At 33.7% G+C, this 25,476-nt stretch overlaps 2 protein-coding genes and 1 non-coding gene across 6 annotated transcripts; all 3 read left to right on the top strand.

Annotated features, from left to right (window-relative positions):
- The first annotated feature begins 5,878 nt into the window (after positions 1-5,878).
- On the top strand, positions 5,879-19,731 carry LOC146937993 (glutamyl-tRNA(Gln) amidotransferase subunit A, chloroplastic/mitochondrial-like). Of its 2 annotated transcripts, XM_085752056.1 has the most exons (11): positions 5,879-6,430; positions 13,928-14,239; positions 14,461-14,640; positions 14,765-14,859; positions 14,999-15,074; positions 15,222-15,299; positions 15,601-15,694; positions 15,779-15,828; positions 16,623-16,736; positions 19,182-19,276; positions 19,351-19,731. In XM_085752056.1, exons 1-10 carry the CDS (start codon positions 5,906-5,908, stop codon positions 19,269-19,271), a joined length of 1,614 nt encoding a protein of 537 aa, XP_085608182.1. In that variant the 5' UTR covers positions 5,879-5,905; the 3' UTR covers positions 19,272-19,276; positions 19,351-19,731. The 2 variants fall into 2 exon arrangements, with proteins under 2 accessions (XP_085608182.1, XP_085608180.1); XM_085752054.1 differs by having other exon boundaries at positions 19,182-19,731.
- Positions 19,732-21,197: 1,466 nt separating this feature from the next.
- On the top strand, positions 21,198-24,120 carry LOC146937992 (uncharacterized). Of its 3 annotated transcripts, XM_085752052.1 has the most exons (9): positions 21,198-21,401; positions 21,868-22,008; positions 22,328-22,517; positions 22,601-22,738; positions 22,917-22,995; positions 23,193-23,261; positions 23,369-23,444; positions 23,618-23,674; positions 23,782-24,120. In XM_085752052.1, the coding sequence occupies exons 3-9, from the start codon at positions 22,335-22,337 to the stop codon at positions 23,876-23,878; spliced, it is 699 nt and encodes a 232-aa protein (XP_085608178.1). In that variant the 5' UTR covers positions 21,198-21,401; positions 21,868-22,008; positions 22,328-22,334; the 3' UTR covers positions 23,879-24,120. The 3 variants fall into 3 exon arrangements, with proteins under 3 accessions (XP_085608178.1, XP_085608177.1, XP_085608179.1); XM_085752051.1 differs by lacking the exon at positions 21,868-22,008; XM_085752053.1 differs by lacking the exons at positions 21,198-21,401; positions 21,868-22,008 and adding an exon at positions 22,090-22,188.
- A 1,236-nt stretch (positions 24,121-25,356) lies between these two features.
- Positions 25,357-25,428, top strand: TRNAM-CAU (transfer RNA methionine (anticodon CAU)). The gene has a single exon. It is a non-coding gene; the product is annotated as a tRNA-Met (tRNA).
- Positions 25,429-25,476: the final 48 nt, after the last annotated feature.

Below are 25,476 nucleotides of genomic sequence, written 5' to 3'. Positions count from 1 at the left end.
ATAAATAAAGACAAATAGGTAACAGATGCTACGTAAAAGGCAATCATAACACAAAAAAGTTACAAATTTCAAAATTTAAACCAACATATATGTATTTGGATTAGTGTACTTTTAAGCATATGGGGCGGCCTTGGCATGAACAGGAGGGACGACCACCTAGGGACATCAAAATTATTATTTTTACTTAATAGTTAGTATTACACACACATATATTAACTAGTTTGGGTTAATTCTATTAAAAATATATTTAACAAATCTAAGACCGGCCTTATTTAAGCCTAGAGTTCTCTTTGGCCTTGTTTGCGAGTTTGGAGGGGAAAGAAGGGGAGAGTTTTGGAAAAAGGAAATGAACAAATGGAAGAAATAGAAGACATTGGGAGGGGAGGGTTTTGGGGCATAATTCTACAAAACCCTTCTTATCTGGAGAACTAAAAAGCTGTATTGGATGAGGGTTCGGGGTATTGGAAGATTTATATAAATTCTTTAAATTTTAATATATGTTGTTATAATATTCTTAATATTAAAAATATATGAATCATAAACATTAGTTTATCATTCTCTAAAATATACTTTCAAAAAATGTGAAAGATTTTTCTATTATCCTCTATATTTCTCATCCCCAAAGCCCTCCATTCCTCTACCCTCTCCCTCCAAACTCGCAAACATTGAAGTGTATTTTATAGCTGGTTCTGTTTAGAGATTTTGTTTGTTCCTGAACAATCTTTCGAGATTTTGTTTGTTCCTGAACAATCTTTCTCTACTTCACTCATCCTCAATCTAAACCAGTTTAGCGGCACTGTTTTTTAGGTTGTTCCTGAACCACCCTTCACTGCTTCACTCATTCCCAATTTAAACCCTAACAAACCTTTGTAAAAAAACCTTATAATGATATCACTAGCGATGGGATAGAAGTGTTAAGCTTTTGGTATTTAACCTTCAATAAATTATACACTTTGTACTTACCTTTACTTGTACCATATTTGAAAACTACTACGAAACTTTCACCAAGAAGCACTTCGATTCTTCAATAAAAGAAGTGGAGAATGCGAGAGAAAAGAAAGAGGACAAATTATATGAGTCTCACTTACATGTAAAACACTCTATTTATACTAAAGGATTTTGTTACATAAGAATTTTTGTTATACTTGTTATTGTAAAAGATAAATATGTTTGGTTTAGTTTGTTACATTGTAAAAGATAAATGTTGTTGGTTGAGTTTGTTACATTTAAAAGTCACAAATATATATACTTGTGATTTTAATCTATATATAAAAAAAATTATATAAATTATTGTTCATAATTTAAACGCAATTTTTTTTTATAAAATATCGTTGATAATCTATAGACGTTAATGCAATAAAAAAACAAAAAGACGGTCCCGCTAGTACATAATAATATAAATTAAAGACAAATAAAAATTGAACAAAAAGAAATATAAAGCCAAATAAACATAGATTTGACATCACGTTGAACGAGTATACATCACGTTGAACGAGTATAAACATGGCTAACTACGAACGAGTCCAAAGCCATAAAACAAAACAAAAAATCATCTTTGAAGTAGCAGCGTTGCACTGAATTAACGATGATGGTAGATAACCCAATAATTCTCTCAAAGGAAAATAAACTAACAATAAAAATTATAATAACTAGCGAAAAACGGTGTTCCGCTTTCTACTCTTTTTATTGCACTAAGGTTTGAAAATAATGAACAGTGTTCTTTGTATGAAATTTCGATTTTGATTAAAATTAAAAATATAAATCTTTGTTGCTTCCAAGTTATAACAAATCAAACTAACATTATCTATTTCAATGACATCAACAATATAACAAAAAAAATATCATTTTTGTTTAATGACATCAACAACAATCTTTATTATAGAAAAGTTACTCTATTTAAGAGTATAATTGGGAAATAGAAAAGTAAGTATAAATATACTCATCTAGTTTGTTACACTTTTTAAATGATAAAGAAATATATATATATATATATATATATATATATATATATATATATATATATATATATATATATATATATAGAGTAGTGTTAACTTGTGCCCTCAGGGCACATGTTAAGAATCTAAAAATGGAATTAAATAATCAATTTTGTCTTGAAAAGATAAGATTTCAAATTTCAAGAATATTGAATGCACAATTTCCAATAAAATATTTCTATCTTTGGTTTCATAACTTGTGCCTTGAGGGCACAAGATAACATTTCCCATATATATATATATATATATATATATATATATATATATATATATATATATATATATATATATATATATATATATATATATATATATATATATATATATATATATATATATATATATATATATATATATATATATATATTGCAATTGAACCTAGCGCGTAAGCCCACTCTTTACCAGCTGTCACCTTTCATTGATAATTATCTATTAAATTTGATAAAAGTTATGTTGATTTTAAATATAATTTTAATTAAAGTTTAATGAAGGATAAAACAGAGGATAAAACAGAGAAACAAATAAATAATTAGAAATAAAATATAAGATTATATTTAAAAGGAACAAAAAAATTGTATATATATAAAAATTTAATAACAACAACTACAACAACAACAACAACAACAACAATAACAATAATGATAATAGACTTGTCATTCAAGAGCACTTAGATGAGCCGGTAAGGGATCTCTTTCGGCTTAACTAGAGGTCATGAGTTATTAGGATTGATTCCAAGCCTAAGTGCATCCACAATGGAGACCATCAATTTTGAATACTTAAATGAGTCTCATGTGTACACATCACTCATTTATAATTTTTTAATAACGGTACCTGATAAGCACAATCACTCCAATGTCGCACCTCTGACAAAAGTTCGAAATGGGCCCCACCAATAAACAAAGCATGGCAAACAAACGATGCAAAATGATTAATTTAATGAAAAGTATCGTGGGGTTCACTTAATAATGAGATGCTTAAGTTAGACGCTGAGTCCTATAAGACCCCCAAAAAATTTCTCCCCGATGGGGGTACCTATTAGATATCAGGTCTTAAATGGTTAATAGCTAACCATTGGGGATGGATGTTGACAGTTAAATCTCGTGAGGACAGCTTTGTCAACTATTGTGGTCATATCCAGTTTGAGAGATTAGATTTTGTAGTTGCACGTAGAAGATATCTCCTTCACGCAAAAATAAAATGGATCTTTCAAACTAATAATAATTTATACTGTATATAAAGAAAGTAGATCATTTTGGACTAACTTTTTCTCCTTCCAATTATACCTTTAAACAAAAAGATAAGAATTATATTATATTTGTTAGATTTTCATGAAAGATATTATATTTTTTATATTGTTGGTATCATTAAGAAAAATATGTATAGTTTGTTATAATATGAAAATACAAAATATCTATTTTTTATACCAATAATTTTAACCAAAATCAAATTAACTTTAATCAAAATTTCATAAAAACTATCATTCATAATTTATACGCATTAGTACAATAAGAAGAGCGGAAAAACTAGCACGGGATGCCCGTATAAACGCTAGTAATCTATTCTATTTTATACCATATATAAAGAAAATAGCTCATTTTGCCTCTTTTGGGCTGACTTTTTCTCCTTTCAAAATTACCCTTAACTTTCCATGCAAATAACACATATATCAAATTGATAAGTGACGCAGTGCGGAAGCAAGGGTTAGCAAGCGCTAAACCTAGATAGAAAAATAAGTTTGCAAGAGACAAACTTGTGAAAATAGGGTTCCGGAATCCACCAGAAATTGAGAAAAACTCTCTAAAATATTATTGAATCAAAAAGTGTGTCTTTTGGGCTGCATAAGTTCTGCTTATATAGTGAAAGAAATAGCAAACCTGTGGGCCGAAATAAAACAAAACTAAATAATAATAGAAAGTTCTAGAAAGTTACTAAGATTTGGCTAAATAAAATACTATAAAATTATTAAGTAAACTCTCCTGCATCAATAGAGTAAATCCAAATATTAAAACAAAATGTAACAAATTTTATATGCCTGGTTTTTTCCTTATCATTTAAAAAAGATAATTTTTTTTTGAAAGATTTAAAAAAGATAATGGATGGGAGTGAATTCAAATTTTTTTTAAAAAAAGTAACAAACACAATATTTTTTTATTACCACACAAAATATATGGTGTAACAAACAAGATATGAGTATATGTCCAATATATTTTTTCCTTTATCCTAAAAAAAGTGTAACAAACTAGATTAAATATATGTCACTATAAATAGAATCAATTAGAATATGATCGTTATGTTATTTTTATTTTATACACAGACAAACCAAAATATGCCAAGTTGATAAATAATTTCGTTATATGCTTTGATAATAATTTGTGATGAATCAATGTACGAATAATAAACATTTAAATATAAGTATTAATTGGACAATAACCTAATAATTTTGGCTAAAACATATGTTTGATGTTTAAGTTTTTATACAAAAAACTTTACATATATCTTGCTACATTGTATTTTTATTTTTTTTATAGTTGGTTTTATACTTTAGAAAATCAGTTTAAAAAATTGTTACAAATCTCACAATTCATTTATTTGACAGAAAAATATCACAATTCATATTAACTATGATTCACTAAACTACATGTTAGTGTTGTATATATCAAAATATGAAAGTCATTATAAACAATCCGTTCTTAGCACGGATCACTACACTAATAACATATAAATGATATGTTTTATAAAAAGATATATATTTTTTCAATAACATGTGTAACATTGAAAAAAAAATTGATAAACTATAAACAACTTAATGTAGCTTATAAAAAAACGCTGCAGACCGATAGAAAAAACTATAAACTCCTAAAATAAAATGGTTATCAAACAAGTCTATCTTGATCGTATAAATTTACAACCTATGAAATATATTTTCAAAATTTTGTTTAATTAAAGGCTTAAATAGGTCTCATGTCCCTACAAATTTAGACCATTTGAATTTTCGTCTCTGAAGTTACTAATCCTTCCAATCTGCCATTGCAAATATTAATCATTTGAAAAATGGTTCTAATTACATCTGATTAGTAACTTCAGGGACCAAAATTCAAATGACCTATATTTGCAGGGACGAAATACCTATTTAAGCCAACCACCTCGTCCAATCATCACTTGCCACATGGGCACCACATCGCTAATGACATCCCACCTCAGCAAAAAAAACCTAATTAGGACCAAAAGTCAAATGATTAATATTTGCAGTGGCAGATTGGAAGGATTAGTAACTTCAGGGACGAAAATTCAAATGACCTATATTTACAAGGACGGAAGACCTACTTAAGCCTTAATTAAAAGTGGGTAAACCTTTGTTCTAGCTTGTGTTTTGGTAGATAAACAACATATCAATAGTGTTCAAAAACTCTCACACACAAGTAAAAGAGTCAAGATTGAAATCTCAATCATTACATCTAACTTAACATTTTGACTTTTTAAGTAGTTGAACTAGAATTTGTCGACTACGACGATGACTTGTGTTTCGATATAGAAATTTGGAACCAGTTCATATTCTTCAAAATTGACTCCTTCTCTCTCCTTCTCCAAACCTTAGCCATTAAATCAATCCAACGGTAGGTAGACATATTAAAAAGGTAAAAACCATAAATAAGAAATCAATACTTAAAAAAATTAGGTAAGAAGTGTCCCCGTGAGCATAGCTCAGTTGACAGGAACATTGCATTATTATATGTAGAGGCCGGGGTTCGAACCTCGGACACCCCACTTATTCACCTTATAAGGTGAATTCTAGCCATTAAGCTACCTGACAAAAAAAATTAGTTATTAGGTAAGAAGTGAAATTTCCCTAGTATATCTTCTTTCAACTAACATTCATTCACACTCACTCTAGAGTCTAGGAAGTGAAAATGAAAATGCTATCCACACTCCAAACTCCACGTTCCACTCTCTCACGCTTCTCCCTTCCATCATCCACCATCACCACCCAAGCTACTCTCACACACCCCCAACCTACAACCGCACCCCCCTCTCAAATCCTCACCCTCCGCCACTCCCTTCTCACCAACACCCTCTCCGCCACCGACCTCATCCAATCCCACCTCACCCGCCTCCGTCTAACCGAACCCCACCTCCGTTCCTTCCTCCACCTCCCCTCCGAACAATCCCTCCTCGCTCAGGCACATGACCTCGACCGTAGAATCGCTGCGGGCGAGGAAGTTGGTCCTCTTGCTGGTGTTCTTGTTGCTGTTAAGGATAATATTTGTACGGCTGACATGCCGTCGACTGGTGGGTCGAGGATACTTGAGGGTTATCGGCCGCCGTTTGATGCGACGGCGGTGAGGAGAGTTAAGGAATTGGGTGGGATTGTTGTTGGGAAGACGAATATGGATGAGTTTGGTATGGGGAGTACCACTGAAGCTTCTGCATTTCAGGTTCTAACACTCTCTTTGTTTTTTTATGTTTATTCATATACCTTATTTGAAACTTTGAACCATAATTTTAATTTTAAAGTGAATATTAATCTCAGATTCTCTGAGTGTGTTAATGTTAATCTGAAGTTAGTTTTTTTTTTTTTTTGTTTTGTTTGGCAAACCGCAATTTTGGTCCTTGAAAGTATAACTTGCTGTCATATTGGTCTCTGAATGTATTGATATTGCAAACACATCCACAAGTGTATTTTTTATTAGTCATTTTAGTCCTCAAATCTGTTTTTAGGTTGTTAATTTAATCTTTGAATGTGTTTTTACTTGGTTAATTTAGTCCTTAAAATTACTGTCAAATTAGGTGCTAGGGATGTGTTTGCAATTTCAATAAATTTAGGGACTATAGTGACATCGTCTCATACATTCCTAGTTAATTTTATTTCAATTCATTTTAAGTAAACCACCAAACCGGTCTCTGACTTTGTAGGGTGTTCACAGATAGGTATCTGAGATTATGAGTGTTTCAAAAAAGGTTCGTGACTCTGTCAAATTTTACTCATATTAGATGTTCTGAGTATGTTAGGCACTAAATTGATAGTAAGTTGTTAAATGTAGGGAACAAATTGATAGTAAGTGGTGTTTCCTCATCCAACTTAGGCTCTGGTAGATTTCTGTACTCACATGTTGTTTCCTCATCCAACTTAGGCAAATAAAAGCTCCAAGCCAGTGTACTAGCTGCTGCACAGAAGTATATATAGGATAACTTGTTGAATTCTTTAGCAAAGTTTAGTGTTTTGACAGCAAAAGCATCAACCACCAAGGCCACAAGGGGAGTCCTTAAAGCAAGAGACTACAATGCCTCATGTAAATATGGGAGAGAATTAGTAACTGTGAGCTGAATTTGGATTTCCAAGGGCAGTCCTTGAGGTAGGTCGTCGGGTTGAACCGGTGGAAGAAACATGTATTTGATATTTGATGGAAGAGTTTGAAGGATGGTTTCTGAGGAACTTGGGGGAGAACCAAGTGTGGGAATGATACATGGGACATGAATGTCTGGATGAAGATGGATAAGTAACTTTGAGAATTGAAGAATAGGGACTAAGTGTCCATACCCAACACCTGGAACAACTGCAATGTGAATTGTTTTATCCATGGAAATTTGATGGCAAGTTCATGAATGAAACTCATGCAGCCAAATACTTATATAGATTTTAAAGCCAATTTTGAAATAATGTATTTCGAATATTGGTTGAAAGTTTGGTTTCAAGATTTTTTGGTATACACCAGTGATTCCATATTTCACAGCTTCCATTCATGTGCCATGTACTAACCTAAAACAATACATATTGAGAATGTCACCCTACAGTCAACACTACCTTACACTTGTTAGATGCATTTAGGACAATAGCTAAGGATGTGTACAACAGACTTGAACTAACAGAAGCTTAAGCACATATAACGTACTTACTCCTGTAAGTTGTTAAAATATAGGGACCTAATTGATAGTAAGTGGTTAGATAAAGGGCTCAATTTGAAAGTTTAATAGAGTCAGTGACTTTTTCAAATATTTATAATGTCAGGGACCTATTTGAGAGCGCCATACAAAGTCTGGGAATAGTTTGGTGGCTTATTAAATCCATTTCATATTCTTTTTTTTTTGCTTTGTGTTGTAGTGCATTTGTGTTTGTATTTTTTTTTATCCGGTAGTTGTTTGTTTGTTTTATTGATTTTGAAGATCAACATGTTTTTGTTTTCCAGTTTGGGTGGGCATTTAAGCTGAATTAAAATTTAGTTTGTATGCTACCCTTGTTTTTTGAACTTGTAGATATATATTTTATAATTGTTGATGATTTTAATATGAGAGATTCTTAGATACATTAGTGTGGGGTCAGTGTTGGTGAGGAATCATGTTGTTTGATGATCCACTTGGCTGATGCCAGTCATGCTGAGCGGTGCGATAAAAGAATAGTGTCGTTTGCTAGGTGCATCTAAGAATGTCTCGTCTCAAATTTCAAATGCCCAGTTTGTAATATTAGAAGTAAATGTGAGAAGGTTTGAGTGGTGACATTATGTGTATAGAAATATGCTCTATATTCATATATCTGTAAAACAGTACATAGGAGGTATTTATAGAATAGGCAGTGTGCTAGTCTTGCCAGAAAATAGGAGAAATTATTCTATCTATAAATGCTACTTATTCTCCCTTTAAATGCTAATTCTAATACAGCTAATTACAATTAATTAGTATTTACAATAAGTCAAACAAGACAGAATCTGATTGATTCTGTGATAATATTCAACACTCCCCCTCAAGCTGGCATGAATATGTCATTCATAGCAAGCTTGCACACCATGTCATCGAACTGTCTCTTGGGTAGGCTCTTTGTGAGGACATCTGCTACTTGGCTTTTGGTAGGTATATAGGACATACAAATCTCACCACTGTCAATTTTTTCTTTAATAAAGTGCTTGTCCACTTCAACATGTTTCGTTCTATCATGTAGAACAGGGTTATGAGCAATAGAAATAGCTGCCTTATTATCGCAATAAACTTTCATTGGAGTTGGGCCTGCAATCTTCAATTCTTGCATGAATTTTTTGATCCATAGTACTTCACAAAAACCATGAGCCACCGATCGAAATTCAGCCTCTGCACTGCTCCTGGCTACAACATTTTGTTTTTTGCTCCTCCATGTAACTAAGTTTCCACCTACAAAGGTACAGTAACCAGATGTAGACTTCCGATCATTTATATTACCTGCCCAGTCAGCATCTGTATAGGCTTCAACCTGTATATGCCCTCTGTTTCTGAACATTAACCCTTTTCCTGGAGTTCCCTTTAAATATCTCAATATTCTGAAAACAGCTTCAAAGTGGGTTGGCCCTGGTGCATGCATAAATTGGCTTATTACGCTCACAGCAAATGCTATATCAGGCCTTGTATGTGACAGATAAATTAGCCTACCAGCCAACCGTTGATAGCGTTCTCTATCTATTATTTCATCTTCAGCAGCTGATTTTAGTTTCACATTAGGATCCATTGGTGTTTCTGCTGCCTTACACCCTGTCATCCCTGTTTCTGTGAGTAAATCAAGTATATACTTCCGCTGGTTGAGGAAAATTCCTTCTTTCGATCTTGCAAACTCCATACCAAGAAAGTATTTTAATTTTCCAAGATCCTTGATGTCGAACTCAGCCTCAAGTCTTCTCTTTAGATCACTAATCTCTCCAATATCATCTCCTGTCATAATAATGTCATCAACATACACTATTAAGATGGCAATCTTACCTTCACGTGAGTGTTTGAAGAACATAGTGTGATCTGCTTGACTTTGAGTGAAGCCATGTCTCTTGACAACACTTCCAAATCTCTCAAACCAGGCCCTTGGCGATTGTTTTAATCCATACAAGGATTTCTTCAATCTGCAAACTTTACCTCTTCCAAGCTTATCTTCAAATCCCGGAGGCAAGGTCATATATACTTCTTCATGTAATTCTCCATTTAAGAAGGCGTTTTTAACATCATATTGATGTAGGGTCCAGTTGAAATTTACTGCAAGAGAGAGAAGAATTCTGATGGAATTGATCTTAGCAACCGGGGCAAAAGTCTCCTGATAATCTATACCATGAGTTTGAGTGAATCCTTTTGCTACTAATCTTGCTTTGTATCTTTCCACACTTCCATCAGCCTTGCACTTCACTGTAAAGACCCACTTACATCCTACTGCCTTTTTGTCATAAGGTAGATCAGTGATACACCAAGTGTTATTTTTGTTCAAAGCATTCATCTCTTCTTTCACTGCTAATTTCCAATTCGGATCACCTAATGCTTCCTGAATAGTTCTGGGCACAAACAAATTAGAAATCCTAGACACATATGCTTTGTGAGTGTGTGATAACTTGTCATATGACAAGTAATTAGACATGGGGTGTTTAGTGCATGTACGGGCACGTTTTCTTTCAGCAATAGGGATATTGAGGTCTGGAATATTTTTTCTCAAAGCAATTGGAAGATTAATATCAGGAAAAGACAAATCAGGTAAATCATTGGATGAGTGAGAAGAATTACCGGAGGAACTAGAAGATGGATTATCAGTAGGACCTTCACTTGGAGAATCCGATTGAACTTCTACTGGAAAGACAATGGGGTCTGTACCATCTTTGTGAAATTTTTTCCGAACATATACTTTAAGTTCAGGATTTTTATTCAGTGTTTCTCCCTCTTCACCCTCTGTTTCAAATACTATATGTTCTGGCAATTCAAGGTTAGATTTTCTAGGTTCTATTATCTTAGCATCTAGGTGATCATTTGTTACAATATCATCTAGAACCGGTAAAATTTCCCAAAAATTATCTTCCTCATTACTACTTTGACCCTCCCCCTGAAGAGAATTTTTTTCAAAAAAAGGTTGATCTTCAACAAAGTGGACATCCATGCTTTCAAAAAATTTCTTTGTAATTGGGTTAAAACATTTGTATCCCTTTTTATTGGAAGCATAGCCAAGAAAAACACATTTTTCGGCTTTAGGATCCAACTTGGAACGAAAAATATTTGGGATGTAAACATAACAGAGACAACCAAAGACTCTAAGGGGAAGATTTGTAATAATGCGAGAAGTGGGAAAATTATTTTGTAACACCTGCACAGGAGTCTCATATTGTAACACACGGGATGGCATTCGATTGATGAGGTAACAAGCAGTTAATAAAGCATTACCCCAAAGATACTTAGGTACATTCATAGAAAACATAATAGCTCTAGTAACTTCTAGGAGATGTCTATTTTTTCTTTCAGCAATACCATTTTGTTGTGGAGTATCACGACAAGTGGATTGATGAATTATCCCATTAGTTACTAGGAATGTACTTAAATATTTATTGAAGTATTCAGTGCCATTGTCAGACCTTAGAATGCCAATCGTGGTATTAAATTGATTTTTAATCATGTTAAAAAAATCTTGAAACCTTTGTTCAACTTCTGATTTCTTTTCCATGAGGTAAACCCAACACACCCGTGTATGATCATCAATAAATGTCACAAACCATTTTTTTCTAGATAAAGTTTTAATTTTTGAAGGACCCCAAACATCGCTATGAATTAGATAAAAAGGTTTGGAAGCAGAATAACCTCTTGAATTAAAAGACACACGATGATCTTTAGCTAAATGACAAGCATCACAATGAAATTGCGAGGAACTTATTTCTTTGGAAAATTCAGGAAACAAATGCTGAAGATAAGAAAAACTAGGATGGCCTAATCTTTTATGCCATAACATGATTTTATTTGAAACAAGAGGTGGACTTATACGGCTTGAACCGAACATTGCTGTATTACCAAGAGGAGTTTCATCAAAGTAGTACAGTCCATTAATCTCTCTAGCAGTTCCAATCGTCTTCCCCGAGTTCTGGTCCTGAAAAATACAAGTAGATGGACGAAAAAGAACAGAACAGTTAGAGTCCTCAGACAGTTTATGAACAGATAGAAGATTACAAGCAAATTTGGGAACATGTAAAACAGATTGCAAAGTGATTTGCTCTGATATTTTTATGTTGCCTTTACCTGCAATACTGGAATAACTACCATCAGCTATCCTAACTTTTTCAGGACCTGAACTAGGAAAATATGAATTGAATAGATGAGAGCAATTAGTCATGTGTTCAGATGCCCCTGAATCTATTATCCAGGGGTTGGAATGGTTTTGGACAGATAGTGCCCAAGAATCCTTACCTGTTTGTGCCACAGTACCAACAGGAGTATTAGGAGATGAATTGAACTTTAGAAGCTTAAGAAGGTGGTCCATCTGCTCCTTAGTGAATGGAGATGAAGCAGCATCGTTGGTTGTAGGCATAGGTCGGTGACCAAACTTACCAGCCTTGCTATTGTTTGGCCTACCATGTAGCTTGTAACAAGTTTCTCGAGTGTGACGATTGCGGCCACAGTAGTCACAAACTAAATCAGTCTTGTCACCACCTCGCGGATTAGGGAAAGATTTGCGATTGACTTGAGGTACGGCCAAGGCAGATCCTTCAACCGGTGGCGGGACAGCGGCTATCTTTTTTCCGAGCATCACTTGCCTACGACTCTCTTCGCGACGCACTTCCGCAAAGACGTCACCAATTGGAGGGATAGGATTCCTACCAAGGATTCGGCCACGAACCTCATCAAACTCAACATTTAAACCTGCAAGAAATTTGAAGACACGACTAACATCCACCATCTTCTTGTAGTGCTTGCAGTCCTCAGGTGACTTCCACTCATATTAATTGAAGAGATCCAGATCTTGCCAAATACGTTTGAGACAATTGAAGTATTTGGTGACTGAATCTTCAGCTTGCCGAATTTCTCCAAGCTGGAGAGTTAATTCGTAAATTTGGGACTGGTTTCCCAAATCAGAGTACATTTGAGAGACACTCTCCCAAAGATCTTTTGCGGTATCATAACAGAGATAGTTCGCACCTATCTCTTCGGTCATAGAATTGACTAACCATGTCATGACCATAGAATTTTCAGCATCCCATGTATCATAATCTGCGCCTGCCTTGTCCGGTTGTTTCTTGTCTCCAGTGATGTAGCCAATCTTTCCTCTCCCCCTGAGATACAACCGAACAGACTGTGACCAACGAAAGTAATTAGCACCGTTCAGCCGAATTGTTGTGATCTGAACAGGGTGATTTTCGTGGTATGTCCTGACAGGTTGGGATGATTCAGGTTTGGGTGAAGAATGTTTGGGTGAGTGCTGGGACTCACTATCAGACATGGAATCAGACATTATGTGGGATGGGAAGAAAAGGGAAAAAACAAACAAACGGAAGCAAAATAAACCCTATGGATTTCTTGCTGCCACTGATACCATATAGAAATATGCTCTATATTCATATATCTGTAAAACAGTACATAGGAGGTATTTATAGAATAGGCAGTGTGCTAGTCTTGCCAGAAAATAGGAGAAATTATTCTATCTATAAATGCTACATATTCTCCCTTTAAATGCTAATTCTAATACAGCTAATTACAATTAATTAGTATTTACAATAAGTCAAACAAGACAGAATCTGATTGATTCTGTGATAATATTCAACAATGTGGTTACTTGATTCAGTTATCTTGTGTTTAACAATTGAATTAAGTTTGTGAGCATGGGTTCCAGCATTTGTTTGGAGAGAAAATGAGAAGAATGAATATTGCAAATCGGATCTCCTACAGTTGCTTTATGGGGCAGCAACTTTAGAGATCATTATATTTAAGACTTAGAGAGAGATTGTAGAGGATATGAGTCAGCTGAAAATGGTTGATGAATGACCTGATGGACGCATAATGTGATGCATTGCTAAATTTGTATTTTTGTCATTACAAAACATACAAAAAGTGGGGTTGTGTTGTTTTTTCTCCGTCTGTGGGTGGGTTGGCTAAGCTTTGATGGAGTTCTGTTTGTAGCTTTATTACTTGTATCGCCCATTTATAACTGAGATATGTTTACTCAGGTGATGCATATGTTCATTCAATAGGTGACTGCCAACCCGTGGGATGTTTCTAGGGTGCCAGGAGGATCATCCGGAGGATCGGCAGCTGCAGTTTCTGCCAGGCAGTGTGTTGTATCGTTGGGAAGTGATACTGGTGGAAGTGTGAGGCAGCCGGCATCATTTTGCGGTGTTGTAGGTTTGAAGCCAACATATGGGCGCGTCTCAAGATTTGGACTCATGGCGTATGCGTCATCGCTTGATGCCATTGGCTGCTTTGGTTCATCGGTTGCTGATGCTGGGATTCTCCTCCATGCAATTGCTGGTCATGATAGATTTGATGCCACATCAAGTAAGCAGGTACGAGTTTTTCACCATGTTTGGTAAAATTGTTGTTAGCTTTCTAATTTTTTCATTATTAGCAATGGTCATTGACGATAATGTTTGGTATAGTCTCAGGCTCTTCGTTAAATATGAAGGGTAATTGCTTAAGTTGTTCTTGTGTTCATTTATTTTGTTACCTTGTTATTAAGCCAATTAATTACTTTTTAAAATGAATAACTAACAGTGTAATTTATCAGGAGGTGCCCAACTTTCTATCTCATTTTGACTCTGCAAGTTCTTTGGAAAGTAAGCCCTTGAAAGGACTGAGAATTGGTTTGATTCGTGAAACTATTGAAGATGGTGTTGATGCTGGAGTAGTTTCTGCAATTCGTGATGCTGCTTCACATTTTGAGGCATTAGGATGCTCTGTGAACGAGGTCCTCCACTTCATTTTTCTCTATAACTCTGATCTGAATGATAATTTTTTAAGTTGCTTTACAAGCTTATGTTATTAGAATTCATTTGTTAGTTAACCCTTTTCATCTGTCCATTAACTTACAGGTGTCACTGCCATCCTTTTCACTTGGGTTGCCAGCATACTATGTCCTCGCTTTGTCTGAATCATCTTCCAACTTGTCTCGCTATGATGGTATTAGGTCAGTGGCTGACTCCTCATGTACCCCTCTCGCTCTCTTCGTCCAAATACACACATCCGAACACAATGTTTTATTTTGTGTTGTTTATTTTCATTGATAATCATTTTGTTTGGCTTGGGTCCACCTTCTCTATATCTAGATATGGAAACCAAGTTTATGCTGATGAGCTAGACTCTCTCTATGGTGAATCCCGAGCCAAAGGGTTAGGTTCTGAGGTACACACCTTTCAATCCTTCTTAATTTCAAATTTGGCTGCAAGATTTTTGATAGCATTATGTGTAAATATACCTGTATAAAAGAATTGATCCAATTTTATATGCATTGGTATTTTGAGCTGGCTTTCTATTTTTAATACATTTCAGGTGAAAATGAGAATTTTGATGGGGACATATGCCCTTTCAGCTGGTTACTATGATGCATATTACAAACGAGCGCAGCAGGTACTGCTAACTTTATTTTATGTTTTTCTTGGTGGGTCTGATATACCTCTCGGTTCTTCTTAACCCAATGATAATGAATTCAGTCACAGGACTCAGATTAATATATGTTGCTTAAAGAAATTTATAATGTTTCACGATTTCATTCATACACGATATACGTCCACTCCTGTTCTTTACGTGTCTTTTAGAATATGATTAAACTCTTGCTTCATTTCCTAGGTTGTCTTATCAGCGTTCTGAATTTCATTTATATTAGAAGTTTGGGATCTACAAGGTCTTTTATGCGTGTTCTATGTAACAGGTGAGAACCATTATAAGGAATAGCTTCAAGGAAGCGCTGGACCAATATGATATCTTGATTTCCCCTGCAGCTCCTTCAGCTGCTTATAAAATTGGTTAGCACCTGTGTAGCTTTCCTTTTGCATTATTGCATGTTAGTGCCTGTAATTGTAATCGTTCTCTTTCTTTGACATTTGCAGGTGAAAAGAAAAATGATCCTTTGGCTATGTATGCTGGTGACATCATGACTGTAAGTATTTCATTCTTCTTATTGGCTAGATTTCTGTGTCATACTTCTGAATTCCGATCTCATTATATGTTGTTAATGTTAACTAGACAAATAATGTTAATCATATGTTAATGTTAACTAGACAAATAGTGTTAGTTTGAGGTTTGGAGTTGTACTATTGAACTTCAACTCCATTGAAATTAAACTTGATTCATACACGAGTACGAGTTACTAAAGTTTATAGAGCTCTGAGCCATTGAGCAGGCCACAGTACTGCTGGTTTATGCCTTAGATGGTATATATTCAATCTAAACAATCCAAGAAATATCTTAATTAATCAATAACTGCCGGGTCGTTGCATATTGTAGTACCTTAACATGTGTCAAGTATATATTATTGTGAGTTCTAGACTTCTAGTTACTCCATAAAGGAGTATCCCAGCGAATGAAGTCATCAGTTAGCATAAGCTGTGTTGAATTAGAGAAAATAGAGGCATGATTTTGAAACCGTGTCTCAACTACACAGCAGAGTCAATTTTATATAGGCTAAAGACAATAAATACAACATAAATATTGGAGATATTTTTCTTATTTACTTTATGTGCTATGATACAATATGCCTAAACAATAATCCTATACAATAAATATAGAGACGTGAATAATTTTTCAACAAGTTGCATAACTAGTTATGCACCCAGTGGTTTAGAGAGTTTGATCTTTATGCATTATCTGTAATTTTATTTCTAGCTACTCAGTTTACATGAAATGCCGAGCATAATGTTTGCTTTTCTTTATTGGTGGTTTTTCTTTTTATAGGTAAATGTCAACCTAGCTGGACTACCTGCCTTGGTTTTACCATGTGGATTTATTGAGAATGGATCGACTGGCCTTCCTGTTGGCCTGCAAATGATTGGTGCAGCATTTAATGAGGTATTGAGTTTTCTTATGAACTACACTAAACTTCGTGTTGACGGGGCTTCTCTATGCATCTTCTAGTTTTGTTTTGTTTTCTAGTCTACCTTTTTAAAGAGCATTAAAGAGGGAGATGGTTAAAACCTAAGGGAGCGTTTGATTGGGTTATTAAAATTATTCCCAGAATTGATTCCCTGGAATATCACACATGAATTTTATTCCAAAGAGAGTTTAAAAATTGTGTTTGGTTGATGATTGGTTTTCCTGAGAATATTTTCTTAAAGATATGATATAATTATCAAAACACCCTTATCATGTAAACTAGACGAGGTACACATATTGGTTTATAAACGTGGGTTCCTTGCAGTTACTTAGGAGGGTATAAATGGCCTTTTAAGAAACAAAGGAAGTCAACTGCTGGGAATAAATCATTCCCACCTTTTGTGCTGGGAATGAAAATGGGGTAATTTAGTTGAAAAAAGTTACCAGGAATAATTTATTCCCTAGAATATTTTTTTGTATATGTCTACCAAAGATGGGAATAAATAATTCCCATGTTAGATTCCCAGGAACTTAATTTGTAGCAGTGAAACAAACACCTCCTAAAGATTATTTGCTCTTTAATTTGAAGATGATTAAACAAAGGCACATTAAAAAAAATAATGCCATGTTACGTTCTAAAGAATTTAATCCTTTTCTTCCTCCATCAAATGAGATAGTTGTATAAAAGGCACCCCATTTGTCTCCTATTAACTGTCTTGTTTGGAATATTTGTCACTTTAGAATATTGAGATAATATTATTTATAATTTTTAAATAATACCCTTATTTATTGTATATCAACTACCCCATAATCATTAGTCATTCGACATAACTCTTACTTCAATAAAAATGTTTTAGTCAAAAAAGATTATTTTACCTTGAAAATTAGTGTAATTAATGAATTCCTTAAGACACGTGCATTACATTAAACAACAAACAATATGAGAGGGATGAAGTACAAATTTCGGTGGTCTTATGCTCCGATGTTGGTTCTATCTCCTTTCTTTCTTGGGGAATGGTTCGAAGGTTTTTGTTCCTAAATTTTACATTTCATTGAGCATGGATGTTATTCTCCAACTTTTGTGATAGAATCTTTCTATGGCTTATTGTAAGAAACAATGAAAATCCCCCCTCCCCAAAATTACAGGAGTTGCAGAATTTAAAGTGTCCACTCCTCCCTAGCTCTGGAAAGGCCCCAATCCTTCACTCAATCACAAGATACCTCTCCCTCTCACCCCTCATCTTTATACATGAGAATTGAGAAGCATGTCTTATTTCTTCTTTTCCCAGCTGAACTAACCTGCTCTTGTACTAACAGTTACTAATAGGCACCTCACAAGACACCCCTCACAACTATTCTCCTTGTCCTCAAGGTGGACATCTTGTAATTGTTAGTCCCATCAGGATTCCACTGTCTGATGTTCCTGTTATGAACCCTTGTGTGTGATCGAGTCACTGGTCCAAGATCGGAGCTCTTATACCAGTCGATAACCACCTGATATCTCGTATTATAAGAAAGAGTTACAATCTCCCTCAATCACAGAAAGATGTTGCAGATGGTTTGTTCCTCCCAACCAAAGGACTATATACTTCTCCCTCTTACTTCCTCTTATTTGTAGGCGAAAATGCCAAATTTCTTCCAATTATCTCAATCCAACTAACTCTTACTCTTACCGGCACTTACTAACAAACACCTAACATTTTGATTGAAATTCCTCATCTGTGATACAACTCACACATAAAACTGCTGCTGCATAATGACAGATATTGAACTGAAAGATTAGACACATTCAAAAGGAAAATAGTAAAGAGAGGAAACTGCATTAATGAAATTCAAGTTTTCTTCAAAAAGTAACGTCAATATATGATTTTTGCTTACAAACTGTAGCTCGGTTTATTTTTTTTTGGGCTAAAAGAGAGGTTTATGATTTTTTATTGCTGTCCCCCTGGTAATCTCTTAAGTTCATAAAGGAAAGAATATTGAAAGTGAAAAAGAAAACTCTAGTTATTTTTCTCGCTGCATTTGGCCCTAGATTGGGTTGGCTGCATTTTGCAAGTTCAAAACGTACTGAACTACATGTGGACCAAGTGTACTTTTCTGTCCTATTTGCTAAACTTTCATGTTCATAGAAAAACTACAGATGTTTCTTGAACTCACGTACTATTACACTGTCGGTAGGATTTTCTTTACTTCCAAGATTAAAAGTTATCAAATGGTCAAAGATAACTAACCTGGTCTTACTACTCTTTTTGGTATCTCATATCTAATATACGTCTTTCTTGGGTAAAAGTTTGGTGCTATATGTTGTAACCTAAAATAATTTGGCATCTATATGCCTGAGTTCTACAAGAGATAATGTGCAAGAGTCTGTTTTTGACATTGAACAATAGAATCATCCTTTGGCTTGGAATTTATTTGTAGGGAGAGCTGCTGAGAGTGGGACATATCTTTGAGCAAACTCTTGAGAATTGCAGATTTGTTCCACCAATCATAGCTGATGGCGTTGAATAACGAGGGTAAGCGATCGTTCTACATCTTGGTGATCCATACACAATTTATCAGTTTCATGAAAATGCGGTGGCTGAAGCAGGTATGTTTAGGGTGTTCAGTGTTCCCAAATAGAAGGAAAATTTGGTTGACATTACAGGCAAATATTTTGGTCACACATGATTGAATCTGGATTGAGCGAGCTTGAGTTTTCAACTCTTTGAAATTGAAAATGATCACAATGTTAAGTCAGCAGCATTTTCTAGTTGCTTTTTGTTTTTGCCTTTTTTGAAATGATCACAATTTGGTTTATCATTTGTACGAATAGTTAATTTGTTTTATTCAGTGTAAAACCAGCTATAGATTGATCAAGTGTAAAGGAGCAACTGCTCATCGGAACTTAACAAATAAGTTGGCCTTGTAATTTACTGTTGAGGATGTTTTTAGTAAGTAAAAAACTTTTGGTTAACACTGAAGAAAAAAATATTTGAAATTCTACCGGCTATGGATTGTTCATATTTTAATGGCTTGTTCAGCTTACATTGAATTCTACCGGTTACAATAAGCAGCAAGGTTATGTTATTTGTGAGTTTCACTTGATCAGAATTTGTAGGGTATGTTCCTTCAAAAATAAAATAAAATTGTATGATATGTTAGAATGTGATGAGTAGGGGTGTTCAAATCCAAACCGATCCAAAATAAAACCGCAAACCGATCCAAAAAAACCGAAAACAGCAAAAAACCGAATATTTTTGGATGTGTTTGGATGTTGTTTTGGAAAAATCGCTATGATCGGATCGGATTTCGGATTGCCTTTTCAAAACCGAACCAAACCGAACCGCAAAAGTAAATTTTTATACTTAATTATTATTTTATTAGTATTATATATTGCACTAATATATTGCTTATTGGTATTTAATCTTATATATTGCATTAATTTAATCTATATTATTACTACTTCAATTATAATCAATCATTTTCATTGTGTAATGTTAACTTTTTTAATAAATTTGTGTCATATTTTGTATCAAACCTATTATTTTATTGTGTATGAGTAATATTAATATTAAAAAAAAATTAATTGTTATACTTTGGATATCCAAAAACCGATTCAAATTAAACCGCATATATTTGGATCGGATCGGTTCGGATTTTTTTAACCTAATCATCCAAACCGATCCGAACCGCACGTGATTTTTATTTTGGATCGGTTGATTTTTTACCTCAAAACCGATCCAAACCGGACCGCAAACACCCCTAGTGATGAGAGCAATGTTCAGTAGCATACGTTTATTTTATCTTCTATAACAATACTAGAATCAAGAGGACCCGTCTTTTCGCTTTTGTAACAATACTAGAATCATCTAAACCAAATTGAATGGCATTTGATTTTTATTTTATATCCGGTGAGTTTTTGCCTCAAAATCAGTCCAAACGAAACCGCAAACACCTTAAGTTTGTTATAATGATAATGACAGATTATTTTTTATGTTTTTTTTTTTTTATAAAATCCCTTAAGTTTGTTAAAATGATAATGATAGATATATTTTTTTTTGACAAACATGATAATGATGGATATTAATATGTATAAAAAATAACAAAACTTAAAGATTTTCTTAAATTTCACTTGAAATACTTGTAACTAGTCTACTAATGGTTTCTCAAATTCACAATTTTTTCAAAGTTTGTTATAAACAAAATGTGAATTTTATACGAAGAATCACACTAAAAACATCGAATGAAAAGCACCTAAGTTTGCCATAAAATAGTAAATCACGCTAATTTTTTTTAAAGTTTTTTATTAATAAAAAATATAAATTTTATGTTGAAAATATAAATATTTAAATTTTTAAGATAAACATAAATTTCTGACTTTTTAATTTGTCACAAGTTAGCATTTCCGTTTTATTTAACGGTTTATTTATCAGTACCTCCGTTTCTAGCCCTTCCAATCCAACACATGTAACAAACAACGGCGCATGTTATCATATTCCGTTAATCACCTTCAAAAAAAGAACAAAGCGCGTGATCTCACGCGCCATAATCGTTCTTCTCTTGCAACCTTGGGAAAAACACACTCTTTATCCATCTCCTCTTCGATTCACCAGCGTTGCTGTTCCCCGTTGCTGATCCACCTTCGCTTCAACAGAATCTGTAAGCACTTTGAAAATTCCCATATACCTTTGTTCAATTTAATTTAGCTTCTGTTTTCATAATTTCAATGACCCTTGATCTTGAATTGTTTTAATTTCAATTTTTTTGATTCAATTTTGAAACTTTTTGGTTTTTTATGATGGCCCTTTTGATAGATTTTAGCTTTAATTGAGGATTCATGAGAATTTTTTATGTTTATGTTATTTTCCTGATAAATAGCCTAAATTTCAGCAATGAGAAGAACCTTATTGATCTTATATTATTAATGTTATGAATTATTAAATTATTCAATGTAGGAAATTCAATTCAATTTTCATTGTGTGCTAAATAAAAAAGTTAGATTTTTTTATTGTTCTTTACTGAGTAGTTTGAATCAAATTGATTGTGCTTGCTACATATGAGTAGTAACTTAGGTGTTCTATTGTGTTGGTGTATGAGTGGTGATTTTAACTGCCAATTGACAAAGGTTTTAGAAAATGGTCTGCTGCCGCGATTGTAGCAGCAACAGTGATTGCAACCTCTTTAGCACCAGCATTGATTGACTGCCGTTTCTGATTGAAGGCGTGTCCAGGGTCAAACACATGTCGGTGTCCGACCACTGAGACATGTAATTACATTGAATTATGTCATTTTCTCAAATTATTATTGATGATAGTATATGTATCGTTTCCGTGTCTTTGCCTCATAGATTGCAATTTGCATTAGCAATATTTAAGCAATGTCAAGAATCATCAAATGGCCTACATCAACCATGACTTAAAACTTCGTTGGTAGTAAACAGAGAAAAGTTAGTAACTTTATATCAATTATGATCTTGATTATTTCAGGCTTAGCTTAGTGAGAAATAGAAATTTGAAGATTAATTCATGTGTTGGTTTTGTTTGTTTTATTGGTCATTTATTTATTGTATGAATTGTTTTGATCAGTGTTGTTATGATGAGAAGGGATCAAATATCTGCGAGAAAGACGCCATCTCTGGTTGATCTTTGTGTTCAAACAGCTATAGATAATCTAAGATACCTTGGAAATGTTGGTCCTGTTGATCATCATCTGCTTGAACGAATCTTGCCACACTGCACACTTGACCAGTTGACGCATATCGAGAAGGCCAGCGAAGTAAGACAGATTTTTGTTAACTACTATGAATGAAGTTAGAACAAGACAAATGAATCTATAATTTGTTTTATTTGATTTGGCAGGGGATGGATTTGAGCCCGGTAACAGATAAATTGTGGAAAAAGTTCTTTGAAAAGCAGTTCGGTATAAATTGCACAAATGAAATAATTAGGAGGATGGCAGAAAAAAGAGTGTCATTCAGATGGTTGCAGTTGTATGAGGTATTTTTTTTTACTTGTTTTGTTTTTTCCTTTTTGACTCGGTTATATTTCAGAACTAATAGAAGTATTAAATGTAATTGTTCTTTCTTTTGCACTAGATACTGTACCATGTAATAGTATAAGCGTGGATTGATTTTGCGCTGTTTTTCCTCTAACCTTTTCCTAACTCTATACACAGGCTAAGGGAAAAGAAGTGGCTCAGGCTGAGAATGAAGCAATTGATCGACTCAGGGAACGCTACAAGAATGCAGATGCAAGTAATGACTTTTCCTCTACCTTTCTGCTACTTCCGTTTTCCTTCTAAGAAATTTGCCCGTGTCATGCAAAAAATGCATCTTAACGATAATTTCTTGTTTGATTTGAGATGCCTAACATTTTAAACCATAAATCAATGTAGCAACTCATGCGTAGTTATATTTTCTGCTGTCTGCTTAGTATAAGTGTTGATATGCAGAGAAACAGAGCAGGCAAGTAAAAACATGCACCAAACTTCCACCTTCGAGTAAAAGAAGATTTTGGGGAGGTAATTTTTTGTTTTATTTTATTTCTGTATGTTTGTTTCCCTCTACTTCACTGAAGTTGTAGCTTTCACATTTTAGTTGTTTTTTCATCTTTGATGATGTTTTGTAGATAATGGACCTGGATACAACGTGTCAAATGTGAAGAGCAACATAATGAAGAAGTCAAAGATAGAATTTCTTAAGAGGTAACCTTTCTTTCCTATGATTATCTGATTGATACTTCCAAGTATTTCGGAAATCACTTTACCGTGAAACATACTAGAATTTTGTCTGTTCATGCATCTTGAAGTTATATAGCCAAACTCAACCGCATATTCACTTAATATTTTGTTGGTTTGTTTTTCTAAAACTCTTGCAGTCGGGAGGTAAAAAATATCGCAGCAATGAAGAAAAATTCTATTCCGAGGAGTAGCAGGTAGGTACATATAATATCATTATTTGGTACAAACGTCGTCCTCTTGTTTTTCTCCTCTCGTTTTGTTTTCCTCGACAGTTCTCATGAAGTTGCTCCATGTTCTGCAGTTCATCAAGTAACATGAAGATTGGAAGCATGTCTGGAGTTGGTTCAAGTTCCAAAGGTCCCAATCTTCAAAAAGGATGTTTTAGGGGCAGACAATGAGGATAGCAATGCTATGTATCATTATTTGCTTTTAAATTGTGATGATAGCAACATTTATATTCATGCTAATACAAATGTATTTTCTTCCCTTAAAAAAAAATGTATGTTCATTGCTTGCTTCAAAAATTGACTCGACATTTATGTGTTGTTATATGTACCGCGTAGATAGAATCAAATTATGCAGTTGTTTGTATTGTAATCTGTTGATTTCCATATATAAATGCAATTACAGTTCATTTTCACTTCCAATGTTCATGATTATGATGCAACTGCAACCTGCAGGCATTGAGCAGTTTAGTTCAAGTTTCAATTTAAACAAGAAAGAAATAATCACATTTTTTTAACTTGAAAATGTCTACTAGTTTTAAGTGAGTTTCTTGTCTAACATTTGAAGCAAAATGTTTGCTAGTTTTAACATAAAAAAAAAAATGTTTACTAATTTTAACTTCATGATGTTTGACACAATTATCCAAATCAATATAACTGTTTAACCTAAGTAAAATACTTTCATCATTCACTGTGACCAAAACCCTTGTGAAACTATTAGGATTAAATAAAATGTAGAGATTTATCCAGAATTTAAGCAGCAAGAGTTCTGTTACATAACAAAGAAGAAAAAACATTCAACCCCTACATTGACTTTCTCATTGAGTTCTTGCCCATTGGTTAGGATCATTGCAATTAGCTACATAAGAGAAATAACTCACAAGTGTTACACAAAGTGATTGAAAATGAATCAGTGGAGCAACTAATTGGGGAATAGACTATAGTGGGAATTGGAAAAAGAAAATTGAGATGAATTGTTTAGGAAAAGCTAATATTTTTTTTGGCTTTTGTTACCTTTCTCTTTCCAAACGTATTATACATTTTTAAATTTTTGATGAAATGAGGAAATAATAGAAAAAGATAAAGGAACAATCTGGAGTCCATCTACAATCATTATCATTTCTAAAAAAAGCTAATATCTTTAGCTTTCTTATCTTTCTCTTTACTAAAAGTGATTCTACCTTTTTTAATAAAACAACATACATTCATTATTTTAAAATATTAATTAATATCAAACATAAATAAAATTTGTAACCTTACTTTTTTCAAATCAATTCTGTTAACATCAAAATTTTTCAAAACTAATTTTATAAATATCTAAAACATTCACATGCTAGATCCCACTTACCAAAGGCCAAACCCAAGTACCAGAAATCATCAAGCTTTTGCAACCCACCAATTTTCATTCTATTCCTAAGCTTCCTTTCTCCAATTTTCATCCTATTCCTAAGCTTCCCTTTATTGTTCTTCCCAAAGATTCATTTTAATTTATTTTTCAGCAAAATTTGATCGATATTTAAGAATTATTTATTCATGAAAAAGATATATAGGAGCTCAAATAAAATATATGTCACGGGTATAAGATATGTAAAATGCATTGGCGAGATTAAGCATGTTACAAATACAATTAGATTGCAACATATTCATAAGAGATCAGAGTGGCGCAGCGGAAGCGTGGTGGGCCCATAACCCACAGGTCCCTGGATCGAAACCAGGCTCTGATAATTGAATGTTTTTTTTTTTCATTCTGCTTTTTTGTTTTGTAATTTACC

The sequence above is a fragment of the Medicago sativa genome, chromosome 3 (genome assembly GCF_051527215.1).
Source record: "Medicago sativa cultivar Bolivia chromosome 3, Bolivia_mono, whole genome shotgun sequence".
Taxonomy (NCBI): Eukaryota; Viridiplantae; Streptophyta; class Magnoliopsida; order Fabales; family Fabaceae; genus Medicago; species Medicago sativa.
The sequence above is the reverse complement of the archived record's forward strand: the minus strand, read 5'-3'. Positions and strand labels throughout refer to the sequence as shown.

Bases quoted from the DNA above. Each gene is read 5' to 3' on its own strand.
- LOC146937993 (XM_085752056.1), top strand. From the start codon at position 5,906: ATGAAAATGCTATCCACACTCCAAACTCCACGTTCCACTCTCTCACGC. The intron at 14,240-14,460 runs GTACGAGTTTTT...GTAATTTATCAG, and splicing joins ATGCCACATCAAGTAAGCAG to GAGGTGCCCAACTTTCTATC. The intron at 15,075-15,221 runs GTACACACCTTT...AATACATTTCAG, and splicing joins CCAAAGGGTTAGGTTCTGAG to GTGAAAATGAGAATTTTGAT.
- LOC146937992 (XM_085752051.1), top strand. From the start codon at position 22,335: ATGATGAGAAGGGATCAAATATCTGCGAGAAAGACGCCATCTCTGGTT. The intron at 23,262-23,368 runs GTAATTTTTTGT...GATGTTTTGTAG, and splicing joins TAAAAGAAGATTTTGGGGAG to ATAATGGACCTGGATACAAC. The intron at 23,445-23,617 runs GTAACCTTTCTT...AAACTCTTGCAG, and splicing joins AAGATAGAATTTCTTAAGAG to TCGGGAGGTAAAAAATATCG.